At 39.7% G+C, this 25893-nt stretch overlaps 1 protein-coding gene across 3 annotated transcripts; it reads right to left on the bottom strand.

Annotated features, from left to right (window-relative positions):
- Positions 1 to 17088, bottom strand: LOC124126871 (multiple epidermal growth factor-like domains protein 11). 3 transcript variants are annotated; one of them, XM_048400386.1, is made up of 14 exons: positions 16965 to 17088; positions 16271 to 16399; positions 10904 to 11038; positions 10194 to 10325; positions 9588 to 9722; positions 8640 to 8777; positions 8263 to 8400; positions 7607 to 7738; positions 7087 to 7221; positions 5024 to 5161; positions 4549 to 4686; positions 3309 to 3446; positions 2130 to 2244; positions 1 to 852 (listed from the first exon to the last, which is right to left on the bottom strand). In XM_048400386.1, exons 1-14 carry the CDS (start codon positions 17017 to 17019, stop codon positions 723 to 725), a joined length of 1788 nt encoding a protein of 595 aa, XP_048256343.1. In that variant the 5' UTR covers positions 17020 to 17088; the 3' UTR covers positions 1 to 722. The 3 variants fall into 3 exon arrangements, with proteins under 3 accessions (XP_048256343.1, XP_048256344.1, XP_048256345.1); XM_048400387.1 differs by lacking the exon at positions 10194 to 10325; XM_048400388.1 differs by lacking the exons at positions 9588 to 9722; positions 10194 to 10325.
- Between the last annotated feature and the right edge of the window lie 8805 nt (positions 17089 to 25893).

Genomic DNA, 25893 nt, shown 5'->3' with positions numbered 1-25893 from the left:
GATGACATGCATCAACCAAGTTAGCGAGCCTTACCACCCGATCCCGTAAGTCGCCTCTTGCGACAAGCATAGTCACCTTTTACGGCAAGCATGGGTTGCTGAAGACCTATTATGAAAGGTGGATGTCTTGACTAACGAATTCATACAACACCGTTGTGTTCTGAGTCGATAACCGACATCTCGCAGCTTCAGCACTCAGACCAGGAGCATTGGTATCGTGTGGGTTTTTAAATCCATCACTTGATTGCCTGGTTTGTTTAAAGGTCGACGTCGCATTGCAGGAGTAATGTATGCTGTACGGCGTCAGGCAACAGTCTCATGTTTATGCAAATTGTGTGAGTCGCGCATGCAGGAACAACATGTTCACTTGTTACACCTGGCTTTTGTTTGTTTGTTGTAATCGTATCCCAATTGCGTGGATAGATGCTCATGATGTCAATCACGGGACTGTCTGGCCCAGACTCGATTATTTACAGATCGCCGTCATAGCTGGAATATTGTGCGGCGTTAAACAACACACAAACAAACAGACAGTGCATGTATTTGGTTGGGAGCATGGGCCTATGTTGAGCTATGAGTGTGAAACAATTTAAAATAAATTTAAGTTCAGAAATAATCACGTTGTTCTCAGTGCGACTACTGGATTGACCCATAGGCGTTGCTATTGCCAAAGATCTCTGGTCTCTGATATTGTTTTTTCACCGCATTAGCGGCTCTTGTAGTTATTCGGGACAGTGTTCCAATTGTTGTCCGACGCTCGGCGGTTCCTGTGAGGCTTGTTCTAAAGGGGGTTGGATGTCCGAGGTATCTCCCGACTTTCTGGACCTTGCACACAAGGACGCAAGGGATTTCCTGAAAGGATAAAAAGATGTCAAGTAGTTACAGTTTAGGGTCATCTTCAAGGGACATGGGGACAGTCGTCTAGGGCGTTAGAGAATTCGGCCCTTGGGCAGAAAAACTAAGATCGTGGGTTCGAATCCCAATAATGTTTCTAGGTTTGTTAGCACCTTACCTATGCTCGTGGGTGTTACCTAAATGGTTAGCGGCTACGATTTACATCAGATAGGTTTTCCTCCAACATCAAGCTGAAATTACTGTTCAAAGTTGCTTTGAACCAAATTCGACCGGGGTAGAATTGGTCTTCAGCAACCGATGCTTGCCATAAAAGGCGACTATGCTTGTCGTAAGAGGCGACTAAGGGGATCGGGTGGTCAGGCTCGCTGACTTGGTTGATGCATGTCATCGATCTCAATTGCGTGGATCGATGCTCATGATGTCAATCACTGGATTGTCTGGTCCAGCCTCGATTATTTACAGACCGCCGTCATATAGCTGGAATATTGCTTAGTGAGGCGTTTAACAAACAAGCAAACATTTTGAATGGGAAATGAAATGTCAGTATAGATAAAAGATATCTAAGGAAATGTATCTATACACGGATTACACTGTTGAATTATGCAGGTCTCGTGCATTTTTTTCAATAGGGTTTCGTCTGAGTCAGATGAAAATGGAAGGTACTCTTTGAACAATGATGAGGCGTACAGTGAATCTTGGGAAGGTCTCCAAAACACGTGACAGGTTTAGAAGAAGGAACGTGAATATACAAACGGAAAGGGTACCGATGCATGTCATTGATCTAAATTGCGTGGATCGATGCTCATATCAATCACTGGACTGTCTGGTCCAGACTCGATATACAGACCGCCGTCATATAGCTGGAATATCGCTGAGTGCGGCGTAAAACAACAAACCAATCAATTAAAACCGATTGAGAAAACGTGGTGAACGCTTACGACCTACATGACGTCACTTTTGATTTCCTTCCACTGTCAGTTGACACGCCGGGACATATCTGAGATGCTGTTCAAGCGGCGTTAAACCTAAATCACTCACTCACCGATATGTTAAATTAAGTTGAGAATTCGAAGTGTTTGGAGTGGTTTGGAAGTGCAAGTTTCATCAGTCATGGATAAATAAAACCTCCGTATGATAAATGTCAGATTAACGAAACTGATTGCTGTACATTTACAGTGTATACGTTTATGCACATATATATGGAGTAGTGATATATACTAGTTATATATCTCCAATTCTATCTATTTTTCTGAACTTTGATTCCACAATCTCACCTGTTCAGGAAAGCCAGAAAAGCTAAAGTCAAAACCACAATTGCGATGATCCAGATCCAGATAAATATTTTTGGAGATGCGATATCTGGCTCTTCGTGTTCCACTAGCTCGGTATCTGTAAAACAAAACAGACTTCCCATGCTTGTTCAATTACGCCAGTTACACGCATACATATTTGCAACAAAAAGAAACATTTAGTTGGGTCTAATTCCTCGTCATGACTTAAATGGACGTTTTCAAAGCTTTGCCTACAACAAAATATTATTTAAAAGTTAAACGCTATCATTTATTTGATGTACGGGTGGATTGTGTTAGCTCTGCTTGATTATGTTGACATGAGAATCATGTTAATATAATCATTACGCCACAAAGAACGTAACTCTTCCTTTTCATCATCGAGTAACTGAAATAAAGGTCCGACAAAGTTTTGTCAATAAGGTCCATTTGATTGTCAAAATTAATTTTTTAAATGTTTTTCGACATGTCATATTTGTTTTATATGGCACAATTGTTTACAATCGAAATGGACAAAACTTATCTAATTGTAATTTTAAAAGTGACGAAACCAGAATAATGTTAGAAAACCAGAATTAATGTGACCTTAAACTATGACAATGACAACGTCTCTCATGGTGAATCCAGGTTACAGTTGGACCTCAGTAACCTTCGCTTGTTTTAAGAGTACACAAACGGATCGAACATATCTAACTTGTTCTTGCAAAATATAATTATGTTTCATATTGTTGGAAAAAAAGAAATTATCTACTTAAAAACTATATTGTTGCAATGTGCTTTATAAGAGAAGAAAATAGTAATAAGAAATATGTATATCTGGTTTTGCAATTATAGCTGAATATAATACCTGGTCGCAATACAAAATCCCGAAACACAGCGGGGACACCAAGAACTGGCTTCACACAATGTGGGGAATCTTTGCCTATGATAACACGCTTGAACGATTACGCACATGGTACTCCTCATAACATCTCGCTACCTTTCTCTTTTTATGTATAACTCAGACAACACCTCCATTTTCAGAGCATGATAAATAATTCAGAAGCTTACCAAGTAAGGCGCTTTCATGTCTAAATTGAAAAGGATCCCTAAACTTACACTGACAACATGCAGTAGTTATTGCATAATTTTTCAAGTTGTAATATTAATGCCAATAAAACTTACGCTCTTCACAACGAGGACCTGTCCATCCGTCTTTACACTGGCCGTTGCAGTCACCGGTGACGTGGTGACAGGACCTTGGTTTACATCCTGCGCTACACTCCCCTGTACAGTCTCGTCCGTATGTTCCGTCAATGCAAACTGCAGATGTAAAATGTGGTACTTTGCAATGCCTCCAATTAAAGTTTTTATACATAAACAACAACAGTTGAACTGCAATGCTGAGAACGTTAATCACACTTGTTGTATGGAAGTGGATGTTATTGTTAAACAATGTAATGCTAAGATTGAGGAGAAGCTCATAACATTATGTTTTAACAAAAATAAATTGTCAGAAATGTATGACTATCTAATGTAAGCAGCTGTGTTGAAGTTACTATATTTTGATGCTTTTGGAGTCAAGTGTAATCTAGAATCTTCTAGAACAGCTATAGGCTAATCTAGCAGAAGGTATTTGGACTACTTATGTGGGCAAGTGCATGCCGCACTCATCTCACATTACATCAAGACCAGCGGTTGTTTGAAGATCATATATTCACTCTGGATATCACACCTACGCCTATCATGGAAGATTGACCATAGTTGCTGCCAGGCGAATAATATATTACTGGCTGTATTGATATTACCACTGCTATAGTATTTTATGCTGCCACTTCCACTTATGTGTACTGCCAATGTAATGGCTTTGCAGTAATTTGTATTGACTTGTAACCCTTGTTAATTATACATTACAATTATATTTGTGTAACATGTCTTCGATATATGTTGTTTTCACAGTAAATTCTTTTGCGTATGGATTTCTCAGTTTAATAACTCCGTGGTCTAGTGGTAGAGCGACCGCCCGGAGAGCGGAAGGTCCTGGGTTCGATCCCCGACCGCGTCATACCAAAAGACGTTAAAAGATGGTACTTGTTGTTACCCTGTCTGGCGCTCGGCATTAAGGGGCTAAAACAAGGACTGGTCGGCTTGGAGTCAGTATACTGTGTCTGAGTGGGGTATTCATGTTAAACTGCGGCATGGTATCTCAGTGAGCTAGCACTATAAATCGTCATCATTCCTGACTAGTTCAAGCAGCCATGCACACACAGGTGCATGCACGTCGCTATATAAGTGCAATAATCTTGGACGAGACGTTAAACCCCATTTCACCTCATCTCTCAGTTTAACCTACTGTTTAAATGTCAAAGTCGACTGGTAACACGATGAAAATTTTAGGTGGCGTGGCGTGGTAATGAAAACTTACTGTGTTCACATCTCTGACCTGTCCATCCGTCTTTACACTGGCTGTTGCAGTCTCCAGTGACGTGGTGGCAAGACCCTGGTTTACATCCCGTGTTACAAAACCCTTTACAGTCTCGTCCATATGTCCCGGCACCACAGACTGAAAATGATGTAATGGCGCATTACAGTTTACAAATTAGCATAGTAAGTACTGGTCAACTGGTAAATATATTACATACATGCAGCTAGGACAATGTGAAAAGATTGAGTACGTTTACAGTGAATGCATGTACAAAGGTTCTTTTTTGAATGATCATACTTTTTGGTAAATTGCATTGCAGCTATCCCGTTGGGAAAACGTATTGCGTTCACATCACTGACCTCTCAGTCGTTTGACCTCTAATGACTGATAAACACTAGTTAAATACAATGCCCAAAATGGATATATAAGGTGACGCTGGCACCATGCACCACATTGACTGACAATGAAAACGTACGATGTTCACATCTCTGACCCCTCCATCCGTCTTTACACTGGCCGTTGCAGTCACCGGTGATGTGGTTGCAGGATTCTGGTTTACATCCCGTGCTACACTTCTCTGTACAGTTTCGTCCATATGTTCCGGCATCACAAGCTGCAGATGAAGTAATGAGGTAGTGTGATGTGTACTGTTAGCGAACCAACTAAAATGACCGCGGACCTCTCGCTGATTGTGTATAATGTAAACTGATTATTTTATATATTTCCTTGGCTCATTAGTCGTACTTTGATAAGATTTTAGAATCTTCATCGTATCCCAGACCGTTGAAGTCCGGGTTAGAATTGGTCTTCAGCTTTAGTCTCCATGCTTGTCCTAAGAGGCGACTAACGGTATCGGTTGTTAGGCTCGCTGACTTGTTTACTACATGTTATCGGGGCGGCCGGGTAGCCTAGTGGTTAAAGCGTTCGCTCGCCACGCCGAAGACCCGGGTTCGATTCCCGACATGGGTACAATGTGTGAAGCCCATTTCTGGTGTCCCCCGCCGTGATATTGATGGAATATTGCTAAAAGCGGCGTAAAACCATACTCACTCACTCACTCACTCATTACTACATGTTATCGTATCCCAATTGCGTTGATCGAAGGTCATGATATTAATCACTGGATTGCCTGGTCCAGACTCGATTATTTACAGACCGCCGTCATCTAGCAAGAATACTGCTGAGTACGGCATTAAACAGCAAACAAACAAATAATTGTATCCCATTGTACTCGACTAATGTCAGACCGCCCCGATATCACTTAGCAACGATATAGAGACTTGGTTTACTGCTGTAAACTGTTATTTGGGGCAATGCTATATTTAGTGGATCATTGCTCTCTACACATTTCGAATTATTGGCGTTTAACCTTTTACGCACTCTCGTGTGTCATGCTGGAAAACAGCATGTTCCCCCATTCTGGAACAGCTCGTATTCTTGTAATTGTCTTGTATCGTTTGTGAGTGTAGTCATTTGACATATCTGTCACTTGAGATAAATGTCATAATAAATACCTTTATGGTACGAGTGATTTATTTGTTTGCAACAAAAAATGCTATAAAGAACGAGAATTACAGAATGCAATTCTGCAACAACATATATATCAGTTTCGTTGGTAAGAAGTCAAGTATCTGTCATTTTCTAGGTTGTTTAATACCAATTTCATTATAAACCTTTCTGAAACAGGCATAGCCTCCAATGTGTTCACATCCACTGTCCACAGGGGCGATCTGGTAGCCTAGTGGTTAAAGCGTTCGCTCGTCATGCTGAAGACCCGGGTTCGATTTCCGACATGGGTACAATGTGTGAAACCAATTTCTGGTGTCCCCCGCCGTGATATTGCTTGAATATTGCTAAAAGCGGCGTAAAACCATACTCACTCACTCATTCAAATGTCCACATGACACCTATCTGTATCTAAGGCATACACATGAGAATTTACAAGCGACAATGGTAATGGTCGCCGCACTCAGCAATATTCCAACTATATGACGGCAGTCTGTAAATAATCGAATCTGGATCACACAATCCAGGGATTAATATCATGAGCATCGATCCACGCAATTGGGGTCGATGACATGCAACAACCAAGTCAGCGAGCCTGACCACGCGATCCCGTTAGTCGCCTCTTACGACAAGCATAGTCATTTTTAAAGGCAAGCATGGGTTGCTGAAGACCTATTCTACTATTTTCACGGGTCGACGATAGTAATGAGTAAAGTAACGTCCAAGATGTATATTAGTTGCTTGGGTAAAACATTAAGATCTTGTTATTTTCATAAATGCAATTGACGGAAATAACCTATTTGTTTTAAAACAAATAGGACATTTCCGTCAATTGCATTTAATCCTTCAATCATTCACAGCCGTTCACTATGTATAGCATATGCATGTGTAATAAGCATACTGTAGATGCATCACAATTTACACAAAAGAGCAGTATCCAGTGAACTGACGTCGACTAACGTGAGTAGCTATGTGGCTGAAACACTGCCGATGCAACGTTAACATTGAACTGTCTCCTCACGTAGGACATACGTGATGTGCAGTTAGTTCCTGTCCAGCCATCTCTACAGGTGCAGCTTCCGTCAGTAGCGTTACAGGTTCCCACCTGACACCCAGGAGCACACTCCGTACAGTTGTGTCCGTCCATGTAAAAGCTGTCCTTGCATTCTGGAAGAACAAAGTACCACTAGGTACTCGCTTACATATTGTATCAATAACAAGATCAGATCTTCCATGCTGCTCATTCGTGAGAGTATTGTCATCATTTTATATCTCGCCAATACCTGGTGTCATCACTGATTTTCGGTGATCCACCCGTGTTCCCCTAACCGCTATCGTGACTCTTCCGCCCAGTGGAATCTGTTTCGTCGGATAATTGGACTGGTTATTCTCAGGCGTTGACGTTTAATATTGACGAAGTCTTTGACATGTCGTAACACAAATAACGAAGAAAATGTTTAAATACACATGTTACATAGATGGAAAACTCTGTCGCTACATATTTGTCCTGACTATATTTCGATTGGTTGACAAATACTGGGACTTTACATACCATTGCAATCACTTCCTGCCCATCCATCTCTACAGATACAGCTACCGTTAGCAGAATTACATGTCTCATCAACACACCCAGCCCCGCAGTCCATACAGCTGTCTCCATCCACATAGAACCCATCTCCGCACCCTGGGAAACAAAGCGGTGTATCACTTGTAGGTGGACGAGAATCATGTTGGAATACAATAAGTCTTTATACAATAAGTTCATATTTGACATATGCTTCAACAGCATGGCGTGCTTCTAAACATGCTCATCTGATTACACCTTTTCAATTTTGCTTCATCTTTATGTCACAAATCGGCTAAGGCACCGCATTTCGCCGTGCACAGATCGTCCCTTCGGCACGCGAGAAACCTATGATTGTGGGTCCGAATCCCGGTTCGCCCCGATTATGTTTCTAGGTTTGTCAGCACCATACCCGTGCTCGTGGTTTTTTACCGAAGTGTTAAACGTCTGAGGCCTGCATCACTGCGAGCTCCCCCCACAATATTCTGACAATCCGCGATATAACTGGAACACTGTTAAAAGCGGCGTTATGCCCAACTCACTCACTGACACTATAAACATTGTATGAACAGCCTTGGGATTCGATTCCGATTAGTGCTACCGGCGCTTTGTTGTTTTAAAATCCTTCAAGACAAAACACTTACGTTCTACACAACGTGAACCTGTCCATCCGTCTTTACACTGATTGTTGCAGTCACCAGTGACGTGGTGGCAGGACCCTGGTGTACATCCCGCGCTACACTCCCCTATACAGCCTCGTCCGTATGTTCCGTCAATACAAACTGCAGATGAAAATGTACTTTGTATGTACATAACTTTGCAATGTAATTACTATTAAACGAACGCATGAAAAGCTGCGCATAACGCAATGCTAGATAAACGAACTATTTTGTCCTCTAACAACTCCACATTCACCATTGATCAACACCAGTTAAAATACAATGTACAAGGCAAAAACAACCGTAAATATACAAAGCGACATGGACACCATGCATTACACTGACTGATAATGAAAACTTACTGTGTTCACAACTGGGACCTGTCCATCCGTCTTTACACTGGTTGTTGCAGTCACCGGTGATGTGGTGGCAGGAACCTGGTGTACATCCTGTGCTACACTCCTCTGTACAGTCTAGTCCATATGTTCCCTCAGTACAAACTGCAAATGAAGAAAAGTCACACCCTGGTGAATTGTGCAATGTAAGAACTGATAAACGTTGTAAAATTGCATTTGCTCCATCAGTCATTCATAGGCCTATCACTGTGAAATGCATCTTCATGTATGGTAAGCATGTTAATGTAACAGGCATGTCAATTAAGTTACAGAAATAACCGATGAGAGCAGGTCCTCAGCAACCCATGCTTGACGTTATAGGCGACTATGTTTGGCGTAAGAAGCGACTAAAGGGATCGGGTCGTCAGGCTCGTTGACTTGGTTGATGCATGTCATCGTATCCCAAATGCGTGGATCGATGCTAATGATATCAATCACTGTATTGTCTGGTCCAGACCCAATTATTTGGTTGGCTGGTTGGTTGGTTTGTTGTTTAACGCCGCACTCCGCAATATTCCAGCTATATGACGGCGGTCTGTAAATAATCGAGTCTGGACCAGACAATCCAGTGACAACATGAGCATCGATCCACGCAATTGAGACCGATGACATGCATCAACCAAGTCAGCGAGCCTGACCACCCGATCCCGTTAGTCGCCTTTTACGACAAGCATAGTCACCTCCCAATTATTTACAGACCGCCGTCTGCAATATGCTGAGTACGTCGTTAAATAACAAACAAATAAACAAACATACATACAATGTCATATTCATATCTGATAGGCACATTATGACATGTATGATAGTTTACATAAAGGATTCAGAGAGCCTGCGTCGACTAACGTGAGTAGCTATGTGGCTGAAACACTGCCGATGCAACGTTAACATTGAACTGTCTCCTCACGTAGGACATACGTGATGTGCAGTTAGTTCCTGTCCAGCCAGCTCTACACGAACAGCTTCCGTCAGTAGCGTTACAGGTTCCCCCCTGACACCCAGGAGCACACTCCGTACAGTTGTGTCCGTCCATGTAAAAGCCGTCCTTGCATTCTGGAAGAACAAATACTGTTAGATAATCGCTTACATAATATTGTAGCAATAACAAAATCAGATCTTCCATTTTGCTTATTCGTGAAGGCATTTTCATCATTATTTCCAGAACACCTGGTGTCATCACTGATTTACAAGTGCATGTTTTTATGAGTGTGCACATAGTTGCATACACAGATATATCAACAATCATTTTCCCATGACATGTGTATCAAGAGTTCCTTATTCATACAGACTGTATAATAGAATTACTTTTACATTTCAACTTGTATGTGTAAATAGTGGGGCGGTGGTGTAGCATTGTGGTTAAAGTGTTCGCTTGTCGCGCTGAAGACCGGGTTCGATTCTCCACATGGGTACAATGTGTGAAGCCCATTTTGGGTGTCCCCCGGCGTGATATTGCTGGAATATTGCTTAAAGCGGCGTAAAACAATACTCATTTACTATAAACAATACGAGGACATTACATACTGCTGCAGCCACTTCCTGTCCAGCCAGCTCTGCAAGGACAGTTACCGTCTGTAGCGTTACACCCTCCCCCCTCACATCCTGCACCACACTTCACGCAGCCTTGGTCCGTCACGTAGTAGCCATCCATGCACTCTGTAACGGAAAGATCGTTTAAATATACTTAAACTAGGACGATGTTTCTACTTGTGAACTGAAGTTCTCGAGTTTCATCATAAGCTCAGTAACATTTAGCTATGCCGAGACATACAAACTGCACCCCCTCCCCCTCCCCCTCCCACCACTTTTATTGCAAAACGAATATATCATTTTTTTAAAGGGTTTTCTATACTTTCTAAACTCTGTACTTATAAACAACAACTGTATTTCAAATTTAACATATCGTTTCTATAAGTTTTAACAAAATCAGTAAGTGCACTATGGAGTCACTGGATTGTCTAGTTCATCGTTCAATTGATTGGTTTGTTAACAGTCCGCCGTCACATGACAGGAATACTACTATGCGGCGTCAGGCAATAAATACGTTCCTATGCAAATTGTGTAAATGGCAGGCGTGACCGGTATGGAAGGACATCCTTACCCTTTTCGCGAACACCGATTTTCAGTGGACAATTCATATAATTTTCACAGATATTTTGCTCTTTACGCCAAATGGAATCTGTTTCGGCTGATAATCTAGACTGGTCATTCTCTTGCATTGACAATTTATATACCTAACGTGCAGCCACGACCTGCCCAGCCTGGTGCACAGCTGCAACCACCGTCAGCAGCGTCACACACTCCACCCTCACACCCATCTCCACACTCTGTGCATGCGTCTCCTTCCGTATAGAAGCCAGGTGGACATGCTAAAACACAAAGCCTCCGGTTTATGTGATATGAACTTTAATTAATTTTTTTTTTTTGAGAATGATGTCTATTCATCTTTCTAAGGAAGAGAATTTATGGATGTCGACTTCTTTATTATGAGGAACACAACGTTTCGGAGTATATGCTTACTCCTTCATCAGGTGAGCATATCTTCCGAAACGTTGTGTTCCTCATAATAAAGTCGACATCCATAAATTCTCTTCCTTATGTGTATCACTTCTAGATGCCTGTCAAAGACCTAATCATGTTTCTGATATTATCACCTGTCAGATTGAATTGTAGTCTTGCTTGTAGTGAAAATTATAAGTAATATAAATTGTAAAATAGCGGATGAAAAATGTTATGAACATTTCAGTATCAATGATATGCAGGAACTACATATATTGTGAACTAGCGCAATATACATGTCTGAAGTGATATCCAACTGTTGGGAAATTGACATTTTCGATCTGGCTCAAATTCCCTATCGAGTTTTTCTCTACATGTGACAGCAGTTCGTGGCTTTTTGTAAGTGATATGGACACTTGACCTGTCATGTCAACTGAACGTCTTGGTTTAGATATATTCTTTAAGCAAGTGTATTTTTTACAGATATTTTCCTCGTGTCACGTGGATGGATAGTTATGTCAGGAGAGCAAATGGGCAGTCATGAATAACACTATACATCACAACAGGCCCTGAAGACTTCAATGATGTTGTTTTATTTGGAATCAAACAAAATTATAAATGTGAATCTGAATTTTTAAATTATCACTTTTGAGTTGAAATAAGTAACTATACTTTTTATTGTTTATGTGATACATGGTGTTATTGGACTTCAAAGTGTATTGTTTAAAATGACAGTTTGGTTGCAGGGAGGATGCAGAGCAAACGCAGTCTCAATACCAGGGTTTGTTTCTGCGTTGATCTGTTGATATACCATTGAGAACGTTGAGGTATATTATAAATTCTTATAAATATTGTTGATTCTATACGCCAGGTATGCTAACAAAGTACCGTTTTCTTAAAAGAAAGAAGTTATTTTTTTTATTTTTTTTCACTCATAGAAATAGATGTAATGAGTATGAGAATAGTCTGGAAATTGCCACTGTTAGTAATTGCAGCAATTACAGTCACAACGTTATGACAACAGCTACAGTTGTAGTTTCCACCACAGCAACAGCTTTCAGAATAACACAGTCAGGTACTTGTAGATCTTATGAATGAGAATAGATGCATATTTCATTCGTGGCTGCACCACTTGTTTTGTTCCATTCAGTCGTTGATATATGATATTTAACGTGATATATGGCAGGGACGCTTGACTATCTTCTATTACGACCATCGAAAGTATAGTTATGTTTTATAGATCACTGCTATTCAGTTGAGTAGGGAAGCATGGTAGTCATACCTGACGTACATTGTAATCCGACCCACAGCTTAAAGATCGTCCGGTCCGTGTCTTACGCTGTGATATTGCTGGAATATTGCTAAAAGCGGTGTATAACTATACTGACTCAATCATTCACTTAAAGATCGTCCAGACGGTGTCTTACGCTGTGATATTGCTGGAATATTGCTAAAAGCGGTGTATAACTATACTGACTCACTCATTCACTTAAAGATCGTCCAGACGGTGTCTTACGCTGTGATATTGCTGGAATATTGCTAAAAGCGGTGTATAACTATACTGACTCAATCATTCACTTAAAGATCGTCCAGACGGTGTCTTACGCTGTGATATTGCTGGAATATTGCTAAAAGCGGTGTATAACTATACTGACTCACTCACCCACTTAAAGATCGTCCAGACGGTGTCTTACGCTGTGATATTGCTGGAATATTGCTAAAAGCGGTGTATAACTATACTGACTCACTCACCCACTTAAAGATCGTCCGGTCCGTGTCTTACGCTGTGATATTGCTGGAATATTGCTAAAAGCGGTGTATAACTATACTGACTCAATCATTCACTTAAAGATCGTCCAGACGGTGTCTTACGCTGTGATATTGCTGGAATATTGCTAAAAGCGGTGTATAACTATACTGACTCACTCACCCACTTAAAGATCGTCCAGACGGTGTCTTACGCTGTGATATTGCTGGAATATTGCTAAAAGCGGTGTATAACTATACTCACTCAATCACTCACTTAAAGATCGTCCAGACGGTGTCTTACACTGTGATATTGCTGGAATATTGCTAAAAGCGGTGTATAAGTATACTCACTCAATCACTCACTTAAAGATCGTCCAGACAGTGTCTTACGCTATGATATTGCTGGAATTTTGCTAAAAGCGGTGTATAACTATACTCACTCACTCACTTAAAGACTGTCCAGACGGTGTCTTACGCTATGATATTGCTGGAATATTGCTAAAAGCGGTGTATAACTATACTCACTCAATCACTCACTTAAAGATCGTCCAGACGGTGTCTTACGCTGTGATATTGCTGGAATATTGCTAAAAGCGGTGTATAACTATACTCACTCACTCACTTAAAGACCCTCCAGACGGTGTCTTACGCTATGATATTGCTGGAATATTGCTAAAAGCGGTGTATAACTATACTCACTCACTCACTTAAAGACCGTCCAGACGGTGTCTTACGCTATGATATTGCTGGAATATTGCTAAAAGCGGTGTATAACTATACTCACTTAAAGATCGTCCAGACGGTGTCTTACGCTGTGATATTGCTGGAATATTGCTAAAAGCGGTGTATAACTATACTCACTTAAAGATCGTCCAGACGGTGTCTTACGCTATGATATTGCTGGAATATTGCTAAAAGCGGTGTATAACTATACTCACTCAATCACTCACTTAAAGATCGTCCCTTGGTCAGTAAAAGGGATTGTTCACCACCCAAAGCTAGTGTTATCATTTCGTCGTTTCACATAAATGTAAACATTCGAAGCAACTTTAATGTTATTAATTCGAATTATGTCTACAGCATGCTGCATCAATGTGTACGTAGAGAAATGCATGTCACCAAATGTGTTCAAATAAAGTCCCATGAAGTCCCCTTAGTTTTCTTGATGCATGATCATTGAGTCATAATGAAAGGTTAACTGGTTGTGTTTACCAGCATGTCATTCGTTAATAAGTGTCCCTAATGTTATACCGCCATGGAAGGGGACCATTACTGGTCCATTTTTGTAAGTGCAAACATTGGATAATTGGATGGCCTGGAGTGATAATATTGCTCATTGTGACTGGAATATTAGGTTAACTTGAGATACTGTACATGTCTAGTCAGCTGATACTAGTACAGTAAACTACGGTTATAACGAACTCAAAGGGACCACAAATTTTATTTCGTTATAACCGTAGTTCTTTATAAGCATACAAGCCTATATACAGCAAACTACGGTTATAACGAACTCAAAGGGACCAACAATTCTAATTCGTTTTAACCGTAGTTCGCCATAAGCATATATACAAGCAAATAGGAGGGGGCCAAAAATAGTTCGTTATATCTGCCAGTTCGTTATAAGGGAGTTCGCTCTAAACGTAGTTTACTGTATACTGAAACGCTTTGAAAATGCATATTCGAATTTATGCAACATTTAGCAAAATTGCCACGCAAATCAAATTAAGGTGTTCTATGTAGGCATAAGATGATCCAACACAACAATGTCGTTGTACGGGTTCGACTCTCATTCAACGTGTTTGGAGATGGCCATAAGCACAAAAACGTATCTTGGCTGATGCTTGAAATGAGTGAGTATGGTTTTACGTCTCTTTTGGCAATATTCCGTCATAATCACGGAGGGGGACGCCAGAAATGGGCTTCATACATTGTACCCATGTGGAGAATCGAACCAGGACCTTCGGTGTGACGAGCGAACGCTCTTACCACTAGGCTACCCACCGTCCCTCTTATTCTTGAAAACATTATTATGCGTTCATTGTGTATCAGTATATTTATACATTTAGTACGCATATACTATTTTGCAAGCGCAAGCCTTAGATTGTGGATATTCGGATAGTTCAGTGGTTAAAGCGTTTCACTTGTCAGGCCTCAGTCCGGATTTTCCTATAAGTGGGAAATGCGTATTTTTGTAACCCCTGACGTGATTTGACTGAATTATATTGCTAACACAATACTGACAGATTTGGAGATATATTCTTTCATTAATGTGACTTGTATGGGTATTCTACAATGCCTCGGACAACAGATGTAGTGTACAACGGTCGCTTTTGTTGAATGATGTGACGTTTTTACCTTTTCACACACAGAAAACACAAATCACTGGCAAAGGTTAAGTTTATCTCGACATGATGGTGGATTGTGTCAAAATGGGCATATTGGTACCAATCCATTAGGGTTTCCTCTGAATTCATGGTCATTATGTCATTGTAGGCCGCGCACGTTTTCAAATATAGGGAATGATCCTTTTCACAGGAAATTTCACCTTTATGCCAAGTTGCATATCTGGGCTAAATATTAGCGTATATGTCTTGGGTGGCTCGTTACGTGGGTAAATGGAAGCAATATTCAAGGAATATACATTGATTTACAGGTCCTAGATACAATTAATTTGTAGAGGATTACTGGCTCCATACAAAGGTATCATGGTACCGCGTTGGGGAGACGAAATGAACTGCTGGTAAACTAAAGAACTGATTCTTGCTTACGTATCAACATCGTGCAGCTGTGTACCTACGTTTGTATGGCTTAATTGTTTTGTGACGTTTGTGTGACTTCTTGTGTGACATTCGCCGAAGCTATTATATTTTTAAGGACAGCTAGCTGGTGTTTGAGTAGTATACAATTGCATTTAACTATTAGGATTATATTTGTTAAGTCTGGCCATAATTCAGGTAGGGCAGGACGTGCTTACCCTTTTCACGGACACCTGGTGTCATTACTGAATTTCACTTATTCATTCATATGAGTTGTATCGCCATTTACCCTTTTATGCCCAATGGAATCTGTTTCAGCGGATAATCGAGACTGGGTACTGTCTGGCGTTTACGTTGTAAATTCACAAATTGCAGTCTTCAATCTTTGTTTGGATGGTTGGGACAACTATTATGGTAATTGTTGGATAACAAACAAACCTCACAAATTCACTTTGAAAGTCAATTTGGCTAATAGTCAGCTCACCTCCAAAAGAAAGAAAAGACATTTGGTATCTGATGGCGAGGAGGGGTTAGTTGCAGCCCATTCTAGAATACAGCAGTTGTCATTTTACAGAAGTTACAAAGGGGTCAACGTACTCAGTGTGCAGTAGGTTCCTAACCAGCCAGGTTTACAGGTACATCGTCCGTCTTCATTGCCACAGCCACCATCACAACCCTCACTGCATCTTCCAAGGCAGTCGGTTCCATAACGCCCAGACTCACATTCTAGGATGTTTTGAAGAAAATGACGACAGTTAAAATTACCGTGAAAGGTCTCGTGTTCTTGGAATAGTTTGATATTGTGGGCGGTTGATTCAGTATTGAACATCCCTGTCCACTGGTTACGAACGTGATAACATGACCACTCGGTTTTGTTGCATTCGTTTCAATTACGTATTTCATACATTTATCGTACGCCCTTTATCGGTATATTAAAGTGTATGTTGTGAAACATACATAATGTGTCAACATCTGTATATATTCTCCCATATATTTATTCTGGGGCATATACGTTTGATTTGCTTAAGATATTCTAGAGTTACATATTTTCGAGAATGTTTGACAGTTCCGTGTTATGTGTTGTCTTAAACCTTCAGCCACATGAATTATCAAAAGCATGTAACACTTCACAAATAGACATGACATATGCATATATTCCATAGTTATAACAAAAGTCATAAATATTCATGTGTGGTATTAACTACACAAAAACGTACCAAGAAAAGAGAAACATTGTCAAGATCCAAATACAAATTGCTGACACTAAATGGCACAATAAAGCACTACTTACCAGCACTTAGCTTACACTGAAGCAACAAATACAACACTACAAAGAAGCAGTCCATTGCAGGCTCAACACACACAATCAGCCAGCGAATGTCATCTACAGCTAATGATTTCGGCACATTAGGGACGTAGATGCATTGCTATTAAGTAAAGAGTGCTGGTGTGTTCTATCGTGGGTAATGATTCACTACGCTGGTTATCGTTAACGGATCAGTCACCTTACCTTATTGCATTCCATAGGATCTATGACCACAAAGATCTGCAAATAATTATCAAAACAGGTGCTCCCCTATGGCAGATAATGAGAACAACCCATTTATTTAGGATCATTAACTATAAGCACTGATAAGTGGTGACATACATTACTGCTCGAGAGAGCTAGATGGATTAAGCCCTAAAAATAATAATGAAAGATTTTGCTCCTTTGTAAAAATGATATGGAAGATGGTATGATGTTATAATGTTATGTCCTCAATATAAATTGGTCAGAAAACGGGATTTACCAAAAGGAAAATAAACGTTTCCCGATATGTCTAAATTTATTTGCATGTTGGAGGACACACGTCCGCATATTTCGTTACAAAAGGGTATTCCATATATTAAAATAAAATGTAAATATAAAACGTCAATGCAAGAGAATAACCCGTCTCAATTATACGACGAAACGGATTCCACTGAGCGTTAAAGGGAAACTAGAGGTGAAACTTACATGAATAGATCACTAAATATCAGTGATGACACCAGGTGTTCGCTGTAAAGGAAAGCATGTCCCGCTCTATCGGTAGCACCCGCCACCTACACAATTTGTCATCTACGTATAAAACTATAAAGCTATCATAAAACCCAGGGGCTATAAATACCTGCCATATGCACGTTGTATTAACTTATGTATTAGGACTTTGATCTTTGGTCTTTGAATAAAGATAATCGTTATTTTACAATTGCGAAGGTTTGGTTCGGAGAGGAACAAGTATGTATACGATTCATACTTTGCTTAAATCCGTAGAGGTCACCATAAGTATCTCAATCGCTTGATTCAAATGAATTCTCTAAACAACAGCGTTCCAGATATATTAGCATCTTTACTAATTATGAAAACATAGCATGTTTTATAGGTTTAATTAAGTTATAATATCTAAATATATCTCTTATGAAGAATGAAAGATGAAACTGTTTTATCAGATTTTATCGCGTTATAATTACGGTCTTACGTGTTTTCCCGTTTATGTCCTATTTCTGAGGAAAAACTGGAATGATATGAGGATATCAAAATATATATAAAAGTAAGTTCATCTGATGTATCTGTGGTATGTATATGTTTTATGTTGAAACTCGCGAGCACAGAAAAAGAACAATTCACGGAGGAATGTGGTATTCAAAGCCATGAAAATCGGATCCTGATACACCTAGGGTATGCAACTCTTCATATCAAATTGCGGCTCAATGCAACCGGTCCCAACATTTTATTATAGAGTAATAAGCAGATGAATAATTATTATGTACCAGGTGGTGGAACCCAAGAACCAACACAGTAAGTTACGTGGGGCTGGTTGCAGTCAAGCGAGGGCTTAAACCATTAACCGTCGCATGATGCCTTGATACGATGACAAGTTCCTTTGGCGTCATTGCATGTTGTTTCTGTAAATAGTGTGTGATTGAAGAGATCAATTGGACCAGAGTTCGAATATTCGCATTGATACAATGTGTGAAGTCCATCCCCCAAAATTATTGCTGCCGAATTGTGAGTGAGTGAGTTAGCCTTTGGACACTTTTACTGCGCTTTTTGCAATAATCAAGCAATATCACAAAGGGGGATACCAGGAGTCACACAGTGTACCCATGTGGGTAATCGAGCCCGGGTAACGATCCTCCAACTGACCGCATGTGGACACTCATACCCAACAGAAAAAGTACCGCAAGCTGGACGAGCGGTTTGACACCCAGTAATGTAGACAGGAAGATGGCACTATATCATGTCTTCAATGTGGTCACGCTGTTTCCGACCTTGTTGGGTTATAGTGTTAAAACTATAAACTGAAAACGATACTGGGTACAATTACTATGGTGTTTTTGCTATTCATTCTATTCTGCGTATGAACCTGAAGTAATATTTCATTTTATGAAGTGAATAATAAAATGTATATATGTTACAGTTACAATATGTTTATACAGTTACACTCACTCACTAAGCCAGCAGCAGTCTACACACGTGTCTGGATATCAATCACTGGATTGTCTGGTCCAGACTCGATTATTTTCGAACCGCCGTCATATAGCTGGAATATTGCTGATTGCAGCATTAACAAATAAACAAACAAACAGGAGTCTGGAACTAACTATATTCTTAATTCCAATTGTTTTAGGAATTATTTCGGTCAGGTAATTTTTACTTATTGTATTTCATATCTGTCGGCATATCAAAGGAACCGATTACCGATTTTTATTTCAATAGAGAACAATACATGCCGGCAAATTGAGAAGATCACCCTAAAACAAAAATCATGTCGTCATGAACTGTTCCAAACAATTGTTAGCTGTACTTACTTTGTAAATAACGAATCGTCATATCCCATTACACTGCATGGTAATGATATTGATTGTTTGCAAAAATTGTTTATAATATTTAATGGACATCTGTATTTGTATCAACGTATAACCCGTTGTGCATACTTTGTAAATCCGAGTTGCGGATAAACAATATACGCAAAACCATGTGGAAAGATTTAAAAAAATATAAATACGCCAACAATATTAACTTCACAGAATGATTATTTGATCATTAACACAACCAAACAAATTGTGGACAACTATACGAAATCAATTACATCGTTCAGCGCATTAATGAGACTCATGCCCCGCCCATTCTATTATCAACCAATCAGGACAAAGAAGTTAGCACGTGGGCGTGGTGTAAAGAAATTTGGTTCACATAAACAGATTCTTTTGCTAGCCAGTCAAATGCAACTTACTTATTTATACGTGAATCAATCAGGGAGATGACGATCCGCTCTCGATCTCCTAAAGCCAAGAGATGCAATAGGGAAGGCCAAACTAACTCTATTTCTGAGAGATGGACTGCTACATAAACAGAGCAGCCAAAGGTATAACAAATCAAATCAATATACGAAAATAGATATCTTATCAATTCAAAAACATAAATTTTATGAATATTAAAACTCACAATAGATATGTGTAACCTACTCACACACATGCGTCCTAAACAGGAACAGGTCAGCCAATGTGGCTAAGTCAGGAGGCGACCTCTTGAAACACTTAAAGCAACAACAACAAGGAGGAGATGACGAATGTCATGCCACTGCTCTGCTCCATCCCGAAAATAAATAAATATAAATGAAACATTTTTCAGTTTTTTTAGGCGATGTGACAGTATAAGATTTCATATGTGTGGGCTTTTAGACATGACTATCAAAGGCGACAACCCTTTCCACAATCATAAGAAATCTCTACTAAAAGCACTGTTCATTTTGCGATTCTGACCATATCATAATCATGTGTTTATGAATCACGATCAATTGTTGATGAACAGGTGTACGCCCAAAGCCCAACCGGTAGCAGCCGTCAAAACCCTTGAATTAATATATCACTATTCTCAACATGTTGATCTAAATCGTTCAACTATGCATGCCATGAACCGTTGTATAAACAGATGATGTTATGGGTCTTTTTTGCTGATTTTTATTGTACCCGCAATAAATACAAGTGAAATATATGTCAGTTCTATCAGTTCTTGTTTCAACACCTAATCTCACATGATACTTTATGTCGGCATAAACGCGTTTGTACACGCTCAGAGGTAACAAACTCCGTGAAGATTCGGGGTAGAACAGGTCTTCAACAACTCACGCTTGCGTAAAAGGCGACTATGCTTGTCGTAAAGAGGCGACTAACGGGATCAGGTGGTTAGGCTCCCTGATTTGGTTGATATCCCAATGGCGTGGATCGATGCTAATGATGTCAATCACTGAATTGTCTGGTTCAGATTCGATTATTTACAGACAGCCGTCATATAACTGGAATATTGCTGAGTGCGGCGTTAAACAACAAACAAACAAACAAACATGTATGTAACATAAGACCAGACACCCAAAATCATAGGAACATCAGCTGGCCATTTGGTTCTTCTTTGTTTTGTTTTGTTTTGTTTGTTTGTTGTTTTACGCCACACTCAGCAATATTTCAGTGCGGCGTTCGTTAAACAACAAACAAATAAACAAACGATTTCAAGCTAACCATATCCTAAAGTTGTATATTTATTCAAGCATTTCTTATAATGATAAAGGGAATGTAAATCCCGATTTGTATGCTGTGGAATATCACTATGATTTTAGTAGGCACGGTTTAGCATTTTAACTAGCATAAGTTAAAGGAACAACAAGGTGTAGAGTTTGCACTATAAGAAGATGTTTTAATATATACTGCTCAGAAATAGTTAAGGGTCATCCGATTCATTCTTTAAAGGATTGACTGTGGATTTTTCCCCAGTTCATTGATGTATTAATGGAAAGACCGATGTGCAAATGTTTGTAAGAATATGTGACGCAGATTCATACAGTTTGCGCATCGACAATAGTTTAATCAAATATCAGGAGACAAAAATGACGACATTAATAAACATTCCAGGTGTAAGAATACATACTGTGGCGTGACATGAATTAGGTGAATGTTTAATTTTCGTACATTACTTGACACCCTAACAAAGTCAGCAGTCAATCAACGGGGAGAAGGATCAAAACAAAGTTCATAGGATCTGTCAATCAAGGCAAGAGGCGGGAAGAACTTCAACGGTCAGACTGTAACGAACCGAAACAAATGTGCCCGGGAGAAGGCGGCTGTATCAAATGACGTGGTCAGTTACCGCCAGATTCAAACATTAGTTCCCTGAGAACGGGAAGACACAGTTGGAAAAATGCGGGTTAGAAAACAAACCGAAGACACGAAAATTGTGGAACCCAGGGAAGCGGGAAAAAAGGCGAGCGAGCCTGCACGTTTGCTGTTTCATTCCTTCTCGGCCTTCGGTCTCAAAGATTGGTTTGGATAACCACTATGCAGGAATATCCCTAAATGTCCTGTGCAGGGCGATATACGTGAGCAGAAAGGTAATTCCCCCGACTGTAATATTGGGATTCCCCGAGATTCCGCAGTAATAAAAGTAGTCCCCCGAGGTATGCGTGGCTTATTTTGTTTACATTCATTGGGAAATGAATGAAATAACACATGACCAATTCAGCTAATCAAAATGCAGGAATAATAATGAACACAACAAACATTAAATGACATTACTACGACAGATCAACAATACTGATGTGAAAGAATCAGATGATCCTTAACTATTTTTGGGTAATATGCAATAAAGGCCCACGTGTTTAAATAGTAACAGACTAAAATGTAGTTTAAACCTGAGGGATTAAAACATTTAATACACATTAAGCAGACGGTCTCTCAATCTAACCATTTCATTCTTGATTGACATTTACTTTAATGAGGGATAATTAGCAGAACAGTTGTTTGAAGTCTCGCAGACTCCCATGAACCCACTGTGGAACTAAAACGTACTTTCAGGGATCGTCAACATTATAATGGTGTTTTCAATAGACATCAGCGGTACTAGTGTCAACTTTGGCTGTTTTGGGATGTTTCAAACGTTTCGTAGTTGATTACCGTTTTGGTCGTCTGATAGAGGCTGTCTTCGGGTCAGGTGATGAATGAGTTGGGGTTTCAGTGGCCGGGTCAGATGTTTATGTTATTATTGTTTTTCAGGATCTTTAGGTGATGAGGATGGTTAAGACAGTTACGGATGAATTATATCTGGAGCGCTAATATGCTTTGGTTGGGGAATGGTGATTGTTTTTTGAATAGATTCGGCTCCATTGAGTTCCTGCATATTACATGTTTATATATAAATAAAATATAGATACTTGTAAGAATGTAAAACATTACTATACAATAAATTACCAATATGATTACCATTAGTGTCAATATACGTACAGAGTCAACTGGGCGACAATTACACAGTGGTGGGAAACCATTGGTTAAACCAATGCTGTGAAGGACCTTCCACGGTCAGGACGGCCTCTCGTGAAAACAAGGCACTGCTTGGATTAATACGACGACATCCATTTGCAATGAGTTCCGTCGTGAAGCGACAATGGTTACCCAGCCAATGTCCAGAACCTTGGGGAACGGTTTGAGGGCAGCAGGAATTTTATCCTGGAGAATGCTGACAAAGCACCATCAAAAGTAAGTGAATTTCTGAATCGGTGGTACGGGTGGCTCTGTCGTCTCAGGCGCCGAAAATTGTTGTGCAGAGTTGCGTCCCTTGGGCACGCTAGAAACCTATGATCATGGGTTCGAATCCCGGTTCCTAATGATTATGTTTCTGGGTCTGTCAGCACCATACTCGCGCTCGTGGTTTTCACCAAAGTGGTAAATGTCTGATATCTGCATTACTTTGGGCTTTCCTCTTTCAATAAGCTGACACACCCTGATAATTGCTGGAATATGGTTCAAAGCGGAGCGGAGCAACTCACTCCGTCACTCTGAATCCGCTTGAGCACATTTGGGAAATCCTTGACCGTCTGTTACAGGGACTGGCTTCTCCTGAACATACGTGAATTGAAGCAGCTTTGCATGAAGAGTGGCTGCAGGTGCCCCTTCAGCAGATCCAGCGTCTGACTGGAGGACGTCTTCCGGGCATGTGGAGGGATTTCTCGCTACTGAACCTTTTAACTACTAATCGTTGCATTTTTGTTTTATATCTTATGACCACGGATAGAGGTTTGTCGCTATTATTACTAAGAAGCTGTGCTACCCATTTTCAATTCTTCTCATATATGTGATTATTCAAAATAACATTGAATGTTGAAGTTATATTTAGGACCACACTTTTGGGGGTTGACTCCCGTGACTCAACCCCAAAAAGCCCGAAACTTTATTCTTTACTAAGAAAGTGTCATCTTTAATATAACTTTTGTTACATTTGGCCACTTTCTAAAAAAGCATTGTCTATTCATAACATTTAATATTTACAGCAATTTGTTTCCCTTTATTCAGATAGAATACCTACTCAAAACAAGGGACAATCATTATTTTCGCTAACAACACCCGAGTTAATATTGTTCAAAGGGATCTGTAAATGAATTGTCATACATCGCAGCAGCATACGAAACAAATACACGACATTTGGGTTACACAAGTGGTATAATCATGCATCCCTGTTGTCCTTATGAATGAGTGAGTGAGTTGGATTTTATACCGCTTTTTAGCAATATATGGGCTTCACACTTTGTACCAATGTGGGGAACCGAACCCGGGCCAGCAGACACCTTCACGCCAAGGCTTCCCCACCGCTTCTGTCCTTATGATTGATGATATTTGAATGAGTATAGTTTTTCGAGGCTTTCAGCAATATTCCAACAAGGAAGAGAATTTATGGATGTCAACACAACGTTTTTCACAACGTTTCGGAGTATATGCTTGCTCCTTCATCGGGTGAATGAATGTTATGAGGCAGAGAGAATATAAAAGGTCATGTCAGGACAACAAAAGTAATAAGTTAACAAAAGTTAGAAATTGACAAGGGAGGCCTAAAAATCAACAAAATACGTAAATCATAATTCAGTTAAAACTTAAATCAAGGTTCAAACGTTTCTCATACATATATTGGAGGACAAATTACCTCGCCAGTTGTTGTGGCATCAATGACAATGGCAATATAGCCATCAGAATAAGTGTGCACATTTTTAAGAACTTTTAAAAAATTTAACAAAAATTAGGGTGAATTAGATTTGACGTTAAATGCTGTCCAACTAAATTTTGGGAAGTCTTCAGGTTGATGGTCTTTACAGTCATTCAATTTAAAACCAACTGTTTTAACCATTTTAGGCTCTTCACAGAGTTGTTACATTAGCTACATTACCTTAAATAAAACGATTAGTTTTGTTTTGTTTTATTTTCTGAATTCTATCATGATCATGTCTTGAGGCAATAAAAAATAATGCATGTGTACATCCACCTGTATTGAATACACAATTCCCTATAGAAAGTGGTCAAATGTAACAAATGTTATATTTGGGATAACTCTTTCTCAGTAAAGTACAGATTCTCGTACTAGCGATCGTGGTACAAGATGAATTACCTCCCTTTGACCAAGTATACATCAATCACTCACAAACATTGCACCTTTTCGATTGACAGATAAGTAACATTTATTACCAAGATGAGTTATCAAAACTAAGCTTATTTGAAATGTAGGAAATGACGCCACTTCTATTTCTGTGATACATTGTATCATCAAGCTAATATTCTATCTATTTACATGTACACATGTGGACCTTATGTAACACTTTTTCATAACACAAACCCCAGAGTATCAGTAGACAGACCATTCCAGTTCGCCGACTTGAGAGCACTCACCAAGACATAGTAATATTTAATCAGTGTTAATCAGGTACAGGCATGTGTCATTAGCATTTGAAAATAGTTTTCCTGATCCCGACGGACAATGAAAATCGCCATGACAAAATTGAAGATGCAGCTTAGACGTTTTGTATGAGTTTTGTCGATTGACATATTATATCAGTGTGACGTAAACATCTAAATCAACGCAAACGAATGGATCAGTTTTGGAAACAAATACTTGGTGCAAAAATGAATAGCTGCATCCCGATATGGTTGAAATATTCCCGATGTGACTTTAAATATACACTCATTCTCTGTTTCTGTTCATGTTTGTGACTCTCTCCCCCGCCCCTTCTCCTCTCTCTCTCTCTCTCTCTCTCTCTCTCTCTCTCTGAAGAGTGATGGGAACTTGTCAAATGTATTTAGTTTCACTCTGTACAATGTCATAGATATAGCCTCGTTACTCATATCACAAAGTATATATACTATTTACTTCCCTAATGTCTACACACCGT

The sequence above is a fragment of the Haliotis rufescens genome, unplaced genomic scaffold (genome assembly GCF_023055435.1).
Source record: "Haliotis rufescens isolate VD_foot unplaced genomic scaffold, xgHalRufe1.0.p SCAF_2, whole genome shotgun sequence".
Taxonomy (NCBI): domain Eukaryota; kingdom Metazoa; phylum Mollusca; class Gastropoda; order Lepetellida; family Haliotidae; genus Haliotis; species Haliotis rufescens.
This window is presented reverse-complemented; position numbering and strand designations above follow the sequence as displayed.